The following is a 14,047-nucleotide window of genomic DNA, read 5'->3' as shown; positions in this document are numbered from 1 at the left end:
CTCTTTTTGCATGGAACAATTGATAATAATGACTTCTGCAGAAGAGACATTTAGTGGAAAGAACACTACACACATTACAGCAGTAATACTGTATCAGGAAAGCAGTACTATTGAGAATCATCAAACCATAGCTGCAAAAGGAATTATATGAAATCTTGATATTAAGCATCCAGTTCCACTTTCATGCCAAACTTGAAAGAAGTTTAATCATTCAAAAGGGTTGATATGCCTTCAATAAAGACTTCATCAGATATTAGCAAATCTTAACAATTATGGGTTGCGATTAAAACTGCCATTGGCAATGAAAATACAGTACACTAGAACTTAAGGAAATCTCCAAGGTGCCCAGATGCTCTCCTTTCCATCAACTTCTGAGTAACTTATCTGCATGCTCACAGTTGGTTTCTGTCCAATTATTATTCCCCATTCCCTATCATCTCAATATGCTGTTTATACTGCCATGATAAATTTTATGAGCTTTAGCCAGAGTTGCGGCAAAGGCAATGGGGTATAGACAGCAGATATAACAATATATTTAAATGCAAAATATATTCAGATGCAGGTTGGTGAGTTCAGTGATCTCATTTCATGAGTTGGAATTGCCGTGGACAGTATTTGAAAGGTAACAATATTGTGTCTATTATGACAGAATAAGCAGGATTATATGGTGAAAATACATTACAATCCATATTCAATGGTAATCACTACAATAGAGGCATGAGGCTTCGGCCACAGTGCAGGTGGCGAGCGGAGTGTTTCCGCTATCAAAAAGCAGGGAGGAGAGAGCGTCTGTGTGGACATTGTAGCAAGTCAGTAAGTGGTGCGGCATCTCCCCTGCACGTGGTGATTAGATAGACCTAGTGGCAGTTTCAAAGTTTTCTCGTTTTTCTCTGCTTTTAGAATTTTAAAAATCTAAACTGAAGAATTCGACCTAGGACTAGGAGAGAATTTCATGATCATCCAATAAATAAATAACGTGAAATGCATGTGGAATTTCATCATTTATATGGAGAACTCAACTGATTTCTTGATAAGGTTTTTCAAATATATGTGTATGTCCATTCAAACTTTTGACTTCTTACTAAAACTTAAGGCGCGACTACAAAAGCAAGTCACCAACTTCCAGAGATCCATAAAAGTCAGATGTAATGCCGAACACTAGTTTTAATCTCAGCAATATATTAAAAAGGATAATATCAATTAAACAATAATAATAATAGGATGTACAATAATAATAATAATAATAATAATAATAATAATAACAATAATAATAATAATAATAATAATAATAATAATCATTAAGGACAATATTATGCCCATAACCATGTTTGATTTTAAACTGAATTTCTGGCATATTTAAAATCGTTCCACTTTCTTTCCAGGCACTCCTTGTCACTGTTAGGTTTTTGAACTTCTCCTCTCTGTTGTTCGATAGGAAAGTTCGGGTTTGAACATCAGAAATTGACACTTTCATATCTTATCTTGTTAATTCACTAACAGTCATTGTGAGCGGCGCAGCTAAAATCTCAAACAGGAGTGAGCAGCTAGCATTGTCCTTGAATCAACTTCTCCTCCAAATGATGCACCGCTGGCACTGTGGCCACATGCATTTGCTAACGCAGGTTTGAGTTTCATCTATGCCACCACACAATGCAACGCTCCGCTCGCCGCTTGCACTGTGGCCGAAGCCGTAGGGCACACAAGCTCCTGTGTGAAGCTCTTACTTATTTACATCTTGAGCAGTGTTTTAAATATGCTGAGCCTCAAGTTTTGGAGGAATTGTTTGTATCTTCAAAACTCCAAATCTTACGGGAAGCTATTGCCGACCACAGTGTGGCTGATTGCAGTAAGACACTCTTTTGGAATGTGATCTGGAGAATGCAAATTTCTTTAAAAGTTTTTAACGATTTCATGGCATATAGAACTGCCGATAACGATACAATGCAGTATTATGTGAAATACTGTCAAATGGTTGAAATACCATTGGACTCCTTGAAAGCTGACAGAGATTTCAATTTTGAACTCCATATTGCATATGTAAGATAAATGTTACCTTACTTTTTTTTCTATGAACCATCACAACTATGCTCATGATATCACGATATACTTACAAGAAATACTTTAACTTCCCGTTGGAATGAAAACTGATCTTGAAGGGTCATGTTGTCAGTCAAGAATTGAGGACGTTCACCTCTGTAGCTTGTGATCTCGCTCTTCAGCAGTCACAGATAAGATCATCCGCGGTTACTGGTGGATTGATTGGGATCACAAAAAAAAAAAAAGGATGCAATGGGAAAATGGATGTGTCTGTATCTAATAAAGAGTGCTATTCACAATGTACTCCTGGATTTTTGTGACATGGACGTGATCCTACAGGAGCAGTCGAGGATTAATTTACGCATGATGGAGTGTCTCTAGAATAAAGAGAGACAGGCTGATTTAAAGGGTTTGATTAGGATCCTATCAGAAAAAGGCATATTTACAGAAAAAAGAAAAAAAAATACTGAGTTTACATAATGTATAACTGTAAATTAGTAGAAGGAAGTGTACCATCTTGTATTTTGAAGCTTGAAGAACATTGAGAAAATCTTCATGGAGCATTCTTTGACATAAGCTTTAGAAAAAAGATAACAGTGCCTTCGATCATATGAAAAGGGCATGCTTTCGGAATTTTAACTACGTTGCTAATCAGAAAGGCACAAACTGCCAAGAAGGCTTAAATGAGGACACAAATCGAAAAAATCTCTTGATGTCCAGAAGACTGGAGTGTCATCGATTCAGCATGAATATGACATGAAGTCTGTTGCTAATTATGAACTAGCAGAATATCGTCGTGCCTTGGCTGATGTGCATGGACTCATGAAAAAACCTGATAAGCACATTCTTACGAATGTTATTGAAAATAGTTAATTGCACTGAGCAGACTATGTTCTTTTGTCAAGTCATTGTATGATCCATATATTTGATAGGATGGCTCTTGCATTCATTATTCAGCTGCATAAATACACAACATTTGGGTACTTTGTACAAGCTTCTATTCCAGACCTAACATACAAAGAATTGACATCTTTTTCAATAGATGACATTTATATGAAGAATATGGAAGTGAAAAGGCATGCAAAATGTTCCAGTCCTGTATAACTGAAAATCTTAGGACCATCCACTCATAGCTAAAAATATTGAAACGTGGCAGAATGAATATACAGTAGAGTTGCAGTTAACAAATATACAAAAACATGAGAGGTGTCGGATAATTATGAACACAATAACAGTAACATCTCACCAAGCACAAAGATCAGGCAAGGTAAAGATTCACACACTGTGCACTTACACAGACAGTGACACGAGAAAAATCAAACATAAATACCAATACAAATTACAAATGGAAAAGCACAAGGATGATAGCCTTTATAACAGGACAGAAACATGATTACTGACCACCAGAAATGCAAGAACAAGCAAAGGCAACTTACCTCAAAGGAGTAAATGTGTGGAGAGTAAGCTTATAGTGGATCATTGCAATTGTGACCATGCTTTTTTTTTTTTAATTATCAGAATTAATATAGTAAATGTTAAAGATTAGTTCAGAACCGTTATCATGAAAGGATAAGACCTAGTTTAGAAATAGTAAAATTTAATAACAGTATACAAGTATTACATATGTCCTCTAGGGAAATAACAAGATTAAAGGTAAATGATTCGGTTTGATTTTAGAATTAATAGCCCAAAGGAGGAGGAGGAACAGGTTGTTTAACATTAAAATTGACAAGGATAAGTGGAGAAAAATGAAACCAATACCTTAGTGCGGTGTTAATACAAGAACAGAGTATATTAAAGTTACCAGGGAGCAGAAATCTAGAAGCAAATGCCCTCAAAAATAATAATTCACACGAAAACCCACCGCACAAGGGATTCAAATAGGGATAATTCAAAAATCAGTAAAGGTAGAAGAGAAGTTAAAATCAGTTGAATAAAAGCAGAGGGCAAGCTTAGATTAAACCAAATAAAACAACAAATGAAGTAGAAGAAATGTTCACAACCGAAGGTGGACCAAGGTAGAGCAAGGTCAAGTCAAGGAGAAATCCCTCCTTAATTCAATAAATTTCTAATTAAAATGCAGAATAAGATAACGGATGACACCAAAAAATTATCCAGTGAAGTGTCGAATAAAGTGTGAGATCAGAAAATATCAACACTGACACTTCTAGGCCAATGTTAAGTCGAGGAGATGATGATGCTTGTTGTTTTAAGGGGCCTAACATCGAAGGTCATCGGCCCCTAAAGTCGAGGAGAAATCGTTCCTTACTTCAATAATTTTCTGATAAAAAATGTAGGAGCATCATGAAGTGGTGAATAAAATGAGATCAGTAAATATCACTACTAAGTCTTCTAGACGAACGTCGAGTCAAATCAATGAGCAACGTTCACCCGATTTCAGTGAAATCCGACACCAGTCTCAGTTTGCAAAACAAAAAACATTGCCACAATAAAGGTCACCAAGACATTTGGTAATCTGTGGTTACCTAAGTTGCCATCACAAGGTGAATGATACAGAATTACTGAGGGGGAAAACAAAAATGTTAGCCTCTAGAACAGATAGGCATATTTAAGTTATCAGCCACCAGTAATTAAAAACAAGGTCAAATAATAGAATTTAGAAAAACGGCCAATAACATCCCTGTAGGATAAAACTACATGTATAGTACATATCTGACACATTAGGTAGAAACAAATAAAACATATCATAATAAAAACTAGCCGTTGGAAATATACCAACGGATACTGAATTACAAATGGAAAAGCACAAGGATGATAGCCTTTATAATAGAAGGACAGAAACATGCTTACTGACCACCAGAAACCAGAAGAAAAATGAGATTTAGAAAAAGGGGTCAGTAATGAACTAATGATGAAATCTGGTCCCAATACTAACGAGAATGCCGGTAATACATGAGAAGGGTAGGAGTGGAGAACGGAAGTTCAGAACTGTAATAAAATAAAGACAAAAGGACAATTAACATTTTAAAACACGGTCAAAAGGTAGAGGAAGTTAAAATAAAAAGGCAAGTACCAAAATTCCTTACCAAAAGGAATAGTAACATATCAGAGCCTACATGGCACATCTATCTGTTACAGAGGATAGAAGTCACCTTTAAAATGGCTTCTCCAACACATGGCGAGGCCATCCGGACTCCTGTTAGTAATAGCAAGAGAGGGGGCGGGGAAGATGCACCAATCAGGTGCGCAGTACAACACAAAACTACACAGACAGAACATCTGTCTAGCTCTGCTAACATCGTAAGGAGGACATAATTTAAGGTAATTCCATTGTTACCGGACGAGTTGGCCATGCGGTTAGGGTCACGCAGCTGTGCGCTTGCATCTGGGAGATAGTAGGTTCGAACCCCACTGTCGACAGGCCTGAAGATGGTTTTCAGTGGTTTCCCATTTTCACACCAGGCTGTACCTTAATTAAGGCCACGGCCGCTTCCTTGTCACTCCTAGTCCTTTCCTATCCCATCGTCGCCTTAAGACCTGTCTGTGTCGGTGCGATGTAAAGCCACTAGCAAAAAAAAAAATTCCATTGATATCGTCACAATATCAAGAATTTGATATGTTGCTCTTCAAATAAACAAGAACTTGTGAGATTCCTATACAAAAGTGCAAATCACTAAGTTTGAATGAAAATCAAGAGTTGGTGATATCTGGAGGATTTGATGATTAAACTAAATGTTTCAAAATTCTGGGAACTGTGACTTCAGGTGTTTTAGAACTAAGATAAGATCATATTGAGGCAAACACGAGAATATACATGCATGTATTTCATGCTCTACAACCTGTATCAGAGCTAATAATTCATAGTTCACATACTGACGTTTTTATTTTGGCCATTCATTTCTGGCCAAAATTGAAATATAACTGCTCAGGTGTATGGATGAAAGTTGCATTAAAAAAAATCAAGAACAATAGGTTGTCACTTAGTGTCTGACACTTTGGGAGAAAAAATGACTAATGTCCTTCTAGCACTACTCGTTTTTATGGGTTGCAACACAATTAGCAAAATATCTACAAAGAAAAATGGCTATAATGAAATTAAACAACCCTACACACAAGATGCCCTTAAACCAATGGGAAATGGACTACCTGTCACTCACTCACACCCGACAGCTGTAGAACATCTATATTTAAAACGAATAAATAAACCAGACTAACAGCAGACGAGACACATTATATATTCATATCTCGAACTCTGGGACTTGGTTTGTCATTAGACAGAATTCCATGCAATTCAGATGATTTACATTAACATACTTTACATATGTCAGCCCATACATACATACATATCGAAGAACGCTTACAACCCCTTGTACAAGCTACTAGTCTTGATGGAATTTGGTTATGAAAAACATATCAATGAACTTCTATCAATGTATGTTACAAAAAAGACAGTGCCTTACTACATAGTATCACTGTGCAATTGCAGGTCTCGCTGCATGACATTTAGTCACAGCTATAAAAAGATGCTAATGAACTGTATACCTTTATATTGTGTGTGTATTGCTGTGGACTGCAAAGAAAAAAAAAAATGTGTATGTACTAGGACTGTATGTAATAAATTTAAATTAAACCAGTTGTGAGTAGTTTTATTTTTTCAGTATACTGTTTTAATTAATATTAAAAAATACTTTGCACTTTAAGTTGCAAAAAGTAGACGTCAAAATATGTGTAAGAATATTCTTTGTAGTATTTTAAATTTCCTTTTATTAAAAAAAAAAAAGAATAAAAAGATTGGACCAGGGATCACGGAGATCATCAATCAATACTGATCTGCATTTAGGGCAATCGCCCAGGTGGCAGATTCCCTATCTGTTGTTTTCCTAGCCTTTTCTTAAATGATTTCAAAGAAATTGGTAAGGTATTCAATCCCTAACTCCCCTTCCTAGATAATGGCATCAACATAATGTGGCTCATCCACCATCTTTAGTGGGAGCTCAAAATAAGCCTGACCACAATATCTGGTGGCAACCAGCGTTTTTACTTACTCTAAAGTATCATATTTAAGAATTAAAAAAGAAAGTAGTGTAATCGTGTGCCAATACAGCCTGTTCTAACAATTGAAATAATCAGTTCTCTACAGTATGATGAGATGAGGCCTCTATACCGGGTGAGTCCACTGCATCTAACGTTTTCTGTTGTTAGCCATCCCAATGAACATTAGTGGTGTTATGGTCAATTTTCCTTTGTCATACACCAAGCTACCGTTGCCTTTAAAGCACTTACTGCGTGCGTCATTACAGCAAGACTTTTACAAAACGTGTATGCGACAGGTATTTGCACAATGCAGCAAACTGTCATACAGTTCTGCAAAATGTACATGCCAACTGTAAGCTTCAATTGGATATAAAATTAATGCTAAAAATGAGGCATATTGATAGAAGACGTGTGTGAGTTTGTGACATCTTTTTTATCTGAAGTATTATTTGTGTTGAAATGGTAGTTTCGTAGAGATAAATGAAAATTTTTTCACTGTGAAATACACTGGCTGCTTTCCATTTTTTAATAATTTATTGTACGATTACAGGATATTATTTAATCAATTTGTATTGTTTGATTTCAAACTAGATGTTTGGTTCGTGTTCAAAGACAAGTATACTTTTTCTTTCAGATGTTACTGCCAGAAATAACTTTACATGTCATCCACAGGAAGAAAACGCCTGAATGATTACACTACGAAGGTGGACACAGTGTTTTATTCCTTTCCTTTCATTTCTGCATCTTTCTAGACGGGATACAACCACTAAGCTGGTAAGAAATTTGTTATTTGTTTTTAAAGGTGCTTAACATCTAGGTCATTGGCTCCAGAAATTTGTTATTCTCTGTGGAAACCCTGTAATACAAATTTCAGCCTTTACTAGGTCATCTCGATTCAGTAGATCTTAAAATCATTGAGAGTAATGAACATAAAACCATCATGAAGATTCTGTATTTCCTGCTATACAAAATAGGTGGGCGTTCAATTCCTCCATATTCTTGCATGCAACTCTAAGGGCCTGTACTACGACAGCCAGATAAAAGTGCGGTTTAAATTTATGTGGCAGTTTGCACATTTATCTGGAAGTTCGGTTGAAAACGCGTACTACGACTTTAGTATATGTGCAATCTGGGAGAATATTCTCGAGGTTAGCTATGCCGAAGTTGTAGAGGCAGTTAACGCTCTTATCTGGGACTTCGCTCCTATTGGGGACGCTACTGTAAGAATCAAGATGGCTACACATCAAGATAAATCTACATGATGTTGTACGAAATTTAAGTTGTTACTATGTAATCTATGTATATATTTATAAAGTATGTCATGCTTCCTGTCCAGCTATCACAGAATTCTGAAAGATTTCCCAATCTATCAAGTTGTTGCTGCTGACTATATGAGTTGCACACAAGCAAGTCAACAGCAAGCTTCATGGGTAGCCGTGGTCTTTAGGGTAACAACGTTTGCTGCTATGCTGTTCTTCGTGGGTTTGAGTCCTAAGAGCGCAAAATTTTTTTACCTTCTAAATGTTAGTCAGTAGGGTAATAGAGATGATAGTACACATTTCCTAATCATTAGAATGCTTGTCAAGAGCGTGGGTTCTATTCCATTTCTGTCCGCGACGCACATATGGAGTAAAGGTATACAACGTTGTTCATGGCGATTCGTCCGTCGAGTGAGGATGTTAAGGAGGTTATATTTCTTTGACTTCATAACAATTTGCTACTAAGTATTTACACTAAAGTGAGATAAGTGCTTGCCTGTTACTATTCTCACATTGTATTGAAAAGAAAGAAACTAACTACTTATTCAATAAGCAAGCAATAAATTGAATTAATAATCAAACTAATGATCCTACGCTGCATCAGTGGCATTAATTATGAATATAAACTTTACTTTTGCCGTAACGCGCATCCTCGTAAATGGTACTGGACAAAAAAAAAAAAAATACATAACCTGAATCTTTAATTTTTCGGCCAGGTTACATTTTCAATCTTTTTCTTTTCTATAACAGTTTCAGTTTCATTACATAGTTAATTAATTTTAACATTTCTTTGTATGTGTAGATTTCAGTCCTGATTATGTTTATGACCTGAACTTCCACATTATAGCTTAATAAGAGTCTGATATTGGATTCTAGTAATACCATTTCAAAAGGAATAGGAGCTAAACAAACGAAAACACCGGGAACACGTATACCACCGCACTAAATTTCGCTATATTTTCAGTAACCTTATTACCAACCCAATAAAAATGTTACTACATCTTCCGCATTACAATACCACCGTTGAAATCCGTTGGTAGTACGCAAGAAAATATTTAACTTCTAGTTTGCAAAACTGCAGCCTACGTATCTGGCTGTTTACCTGACAGTCATAGTACAGGCCCTAAATCAGGGAATAAGGGAGAACGTTCTGACTGCAAATAATAGCACATAGTAGTTGAAGTTCTGTTTTAGCAATGTTTCACCACTGCAAGTTAGAGATATGTTTTATGACTAGAGACTAGATTAAAGGAAAATTTTTCATCAAAAGAGGACAAAAAATGGACTTGAAAAGGACTGCTTCTACCTCAAAAGAGCACTATTTTAATGGAAAACACACTTCATGGATACACATGGCACACGCAGTCTTACATTTACCTAGTTGTACAAACTCTTAAAATAAAATTCACCTCCAGAACATATAAAAAGTGTTTTATGCGATCAAATTCATTCTTTAATGTTGTTAAAATTCTCACTTATAAAAACAGCATACAAAATAGATGTTCCCCATCTGTGAAACTTGGGCAGTCTCAAGCCTGCAATCTCTCTGAAATGGTGTAAACTGTTGATAGCCTTAATCAGCAGTTCAGATATAAAGGAATTTTAATGTCTGATATTTAGCACTGACTGCAAATCCTATGTAAAGGGTAAACAACATAGGTTACGTGATGGAGAGTGAGATATAGAGCTTTCAACTGTTCAAATGGAGAGAATATGTCTGGTGCCTGGCAGTAAAAACTTGCCATATGGTATATGGTATTCCTGAGGGCCAGAGCTTGCTGTAGCAGTCATTAAAACTCTGCATGACGACTAGATTAGTGTTGACTGTTTGCAATTCATACAGGACAGCTCCCAAGACAGAAACAGGTGCTCCATCCAAAAATAAAACAAACAGGATATTCTGCTATTACCTCTCTAATATTTTCTACATTGGATTTATATTAGCTACAAGTTTCTTTCACAGAGTGTTTTCTAATAATTTTCTGTAATTAAAGGGATTTGTTCTCACTTTCGTATCTGTGGAAAATGTGTCAGTCTTTTTGATATAGTTTGTTGGTTTAGTGACGTTCTCAAAAACCTAAAACATACTGAAGCTGATTTATTAATAATATGTTGTGAAAAAGTTCCCTGTTAACGAATAGGTATTTAACACTTGCTCATATAAAATATATTATAAAGTCCTTTTGATTATATCTGTTGGAAATTAAATTCTCTATTTGAGCTCTGTACACACTCTTATTTTGATGTAAATGTGTTATTACTAAATTAACGTCGCACAGGGCTATTATTTTCCTTTACAGCTATTGCTTTTTGTATATTGATGACTGCATAGAAATTAGATCAGGAAATATTGAACTATTATTGTATGAATGCAGGTTGAAGAAGGCTGTGTTGATCTGTTGTCAGAGGTGTTGAACATATTTGTCCCATAGCACAATCCCTTTAATATTCTATATATATATATATATATATATATATATTTTTTTTTTTTTTTCTAATTAGTCAATGTATATTTTTGCCAAAATTCCAGAAGTCTGAGGTGCCATTGGGAGTCCTTTTTGTTGATATATATTACTGTTGAAAGAAAAGTACTTATAATTAAGGGTGGGTAAATTCTCAAATGGTCATGAATTCATCTATTTCTTGTTTACCTAATTTTCTTTGTTCTTCTAATTTTTTCTGATTAAATTAATTGTATAGTTAACTGGAATTTTGGATCACATGTTTGTAATATTGAAAGAATTTATGGTATATGAAGGTTGACGTTTAATATTTGTAATAGCATTACAGAATACTGTAGAATTTTTAAGTGATGTATTATTCTAGAAGGTGTGGGAGTTTCTTTAAAAATTGAGATGTAGGGCAATTTCTGAAATTAATTTTTTATCTAATAGGAATTCAGTTTTTATGTATTTTTGGTTCTCTTGTGGTTGGTATTTAGGGTTCATGCAGTTGAGGTTAAATGTCGTAAAAAAAAAAAAATTAAAATGAAACTTGTTTTTAATATGCAAGTTTTTCTGGATTGTGTTAATGGGGGGTCTATTAATTTTTTTTTCCTTCTAAATATTCATTTTTGTGCATAATAACAGTTACACTGTTGTCTGTCTTTGTAACTATTAAATGATTTTCATTAATTTTCTTTTTGTTTATAACTTTCCCCCCCCCCCCATGGCACTAGAGCCTTTGAAGGGCCTTGGCCTACTGAGCGACCGCTGCTCAGCCCGAAGGCCTACAGATTACAAGGTGTCGTGTGGTCAGCACGGCAAATCCTCTCTGCCTCTCTTGGCTTTCTAGACCGGGGCCGCTTTCTCACCGTCAGATAGCTCCTCAATTCTAATCACGTAGGCTGAGTGGACCTCGAACCAGCCCTCAGCTCCAGGTAAAAGTCCCTGACCTGGCCGGGAATCGAACCCGGAACCTCCGGGTAAGAGGCAAGCATGCTATCCCTACACCACGGGGCCAGCTTTTTTTTTTTCTGTTTAAGGTTATTAAATGTTTGAGTCAAAGATGGAAATGTACTTGGTTTTTAGTTTAGTTTTTTATTTTCTTTCAGTATTTTTGAAATGACCTGCTCTCTTTCTTGTTGTTTATGTGACCTAACCAGTTGTGTTTTGGACCTTAACTAGGAATCTGAAATTTTTATTCTTCAAAGTTTGCTAGTTAATTTTTTAAGGGGTGGGTGAAAGGTTTGTTCAAGTTGGTTGGTTCGAAGGCGGATCAAAGATAAACCATGATTTGATTGTACTGCTGCTGTTAGTAATAATTCTGAGGCAGGGCTTTTCCAGGATGTTGGTGGGGGTGTCTGGAAAAGGGGTTTCTGTGCACAGACAGTGGAGTGCTTGGCTACTTCAGTATGCCATGAGTGAGCAAGAGATGCACACGTCTGTTGCGCACTGCATCGTTATAAAATTTTTCACAAAAGAGGGCGCACCAAACCTTCCAAAATTTTGACACTGCTCCGTGCACAGTTTGGAGAAGAAACACTTTTGCAGACTCAACTGTATGAGTGGGCTAAAAAACTTGTGGCATGAAGAGAAGCTGTGGAAAATGAATCTCATGAAAGGAGACCACAGACAAGCATCACTGCAGACAACATTGTTACTATTCGTGATATTACTGGTGAAGATCGGTGAATAAAAATTTCACAAATTGTTTTAGCCGTAGGAATAAGTTAGGGAAGTGTTCAAACCATCATCCGAGATGAACTCCATTTCAGAAAGTTGTCTGCCAAGTGGGTTCCTCATCTCCTCAACCAGGAACAAAAAACTTTACACCAGGAAGTTTGTCAGAGACTCCTGCGTCGCTACGAGGAGGAAGGAGAGTATTTCTTGTGTCGTATTGTGACTTGTGATAAAACTCGGTGCATTATTACACTTCAGACTCAAAGCAAGCAAGGAAGCATGGAGTGGCGGCGAAGATATGAATTAGGTTCGGTCAAGGCCAAAACGCCCATCTGCTGGAAAGGTGCTTGCAACCATTTTCTGGGACTCCGCAGGCATTTTGCTGGTGGATTTTCTTCATGAACAAAGGACTATTACTGTCGCCATTTGGATGAAGCAAAAGCTGCAAATCACAACAAGCAATGCCGGCAACCAATCCAAAACATCATACTTCTCCATTACAGACTATAAATCTCATTGTTTAATCCCCATTGACGGTTGAACTTCTTGTGTGAACTTTCGTCTTAATTGGACATAAAAATATATAGTATTGAATAGGAGGATTAAAATAGTTTTGTACAATTTTGTAAGAAATTCTTCTCCATAACAATGCAAGGCCACATACTGCTGCTTTAATGTGGGAAAAACTGGAGGAAATTCACTGGACACCTCTAGAACACCCTCCTTGCAGTCTAGATTTATTGCCCTGCGACTACCATTTGTTTGAACCACTCAAACAAGACCTAGGAGGACAGCGGTTCCATGATGATGCAAGTGTAGAAGAGTTCGTGCACAACTGGCTCTGCACGTCGCCTCTTCTTTCTATCAGAACGGCATCAAATCTTACCAACCCGATGGAGAAAGTGTGTATCGATTCTAATGGGACCAGCAGAGATGAGGCATTTAAATGGGCGTAATATAGTTTTGGATTTAGTGTAGTTTTCTTTCTATATAAAAATTTGATTTCTTTTATAATCAAAATATTATTGGTTTTTCTTGTGTTGTTTGTGCTGTTTTAAAGAGCAAGGTTCCTTTTGCACTAATTTGAGAAATTTTGGAACTAATTTTTTATTTAAACATTGTTTTAAAAAGTTGAACTGAAGATGTCACACAAAAAGGTACGAAACTTGTACTTACAATGTAAATCTATAGGTATATTTCTTGTTAAGACAAGGTAATATATGTATTGAAAGATGCACTTTCTTTCAATTTGAGTATTGTGCCAGTGTGGATGTTCAGCAATGAAGTTTATAAACTGTAATCCTTGGCTATATATGCAGCATGACTTCTTGCTCATCTGTAATGGTTTACGTGGTATCGTGGTGTATAAGATGGAACTCACCATGGTCAATAGGAATGGGGATTCCCATCTTGCAACATTATCTTGCCAGTTTGATTGGACACACATCCTGTAGACCGTACAGCTGTGGGTATGTTTACAAACTCCTTATCGGGTGGCTGTCTGATGTGCACAGGAACGATCACAATAACAACATGCAAACATGACATATCATGAAGCAGCCCTTTGGTATGTGTGTATTTAGAGTTCCATGTTCTGTACTTCCTTATGACATACTTTTCTAAAAAAAAAAATTT

At 36.3% G+C, this 14,047-nt stretch overlaps 1 protein-coding gene across 13 annotated transcripts in view; it reads left to right on the top strand.

Moving 5' to 3' along the window:
* The window catches only part of LOC136857785 (mitochondrial protein C2orf69 homolog), a 256,190-nt gene that overhangs the window by 116,373 nt on the left and 125,770 nt on the right, over window positions 1-14,047 (top strand). For all 13 annotated transcript variants that reach the window (XM_067136708.2, XM_067136705.2, XM_067136699.2 and 10 more), the window contains one exon: window positions 7,667-7,806. In XM_067136708.2, coding sequence (XP_066992809.1) covers window positions 7,720-7,806 — 87 coding nt within the window. In that variant the 5' untranslated portion in view covers window positions 7,667-7,719. The remainder of the gene's footprint in view (window positions 1-7,666; window positions 7,807-14,047) is intronic.

This window comes from Anabrus simplex, chromosome 1 (genome assembly GCF_040414725.1).
Source record: "Anabrus simplex isolate iqAnaSimp1 chromosome 1, ASM4041472v1, whole genome shotgun sequence".
NCBI classification, from domain to species: domain Eukaryota; kingdom Metazoa; phylum Arthropoda; class Insecta; order Orthoptera; family Tettigoniidae; genus Anabrus; species Anabrus simplex.
This window is presented reverse-complemented; position numbering and strand designations above follow the sequence as displayed.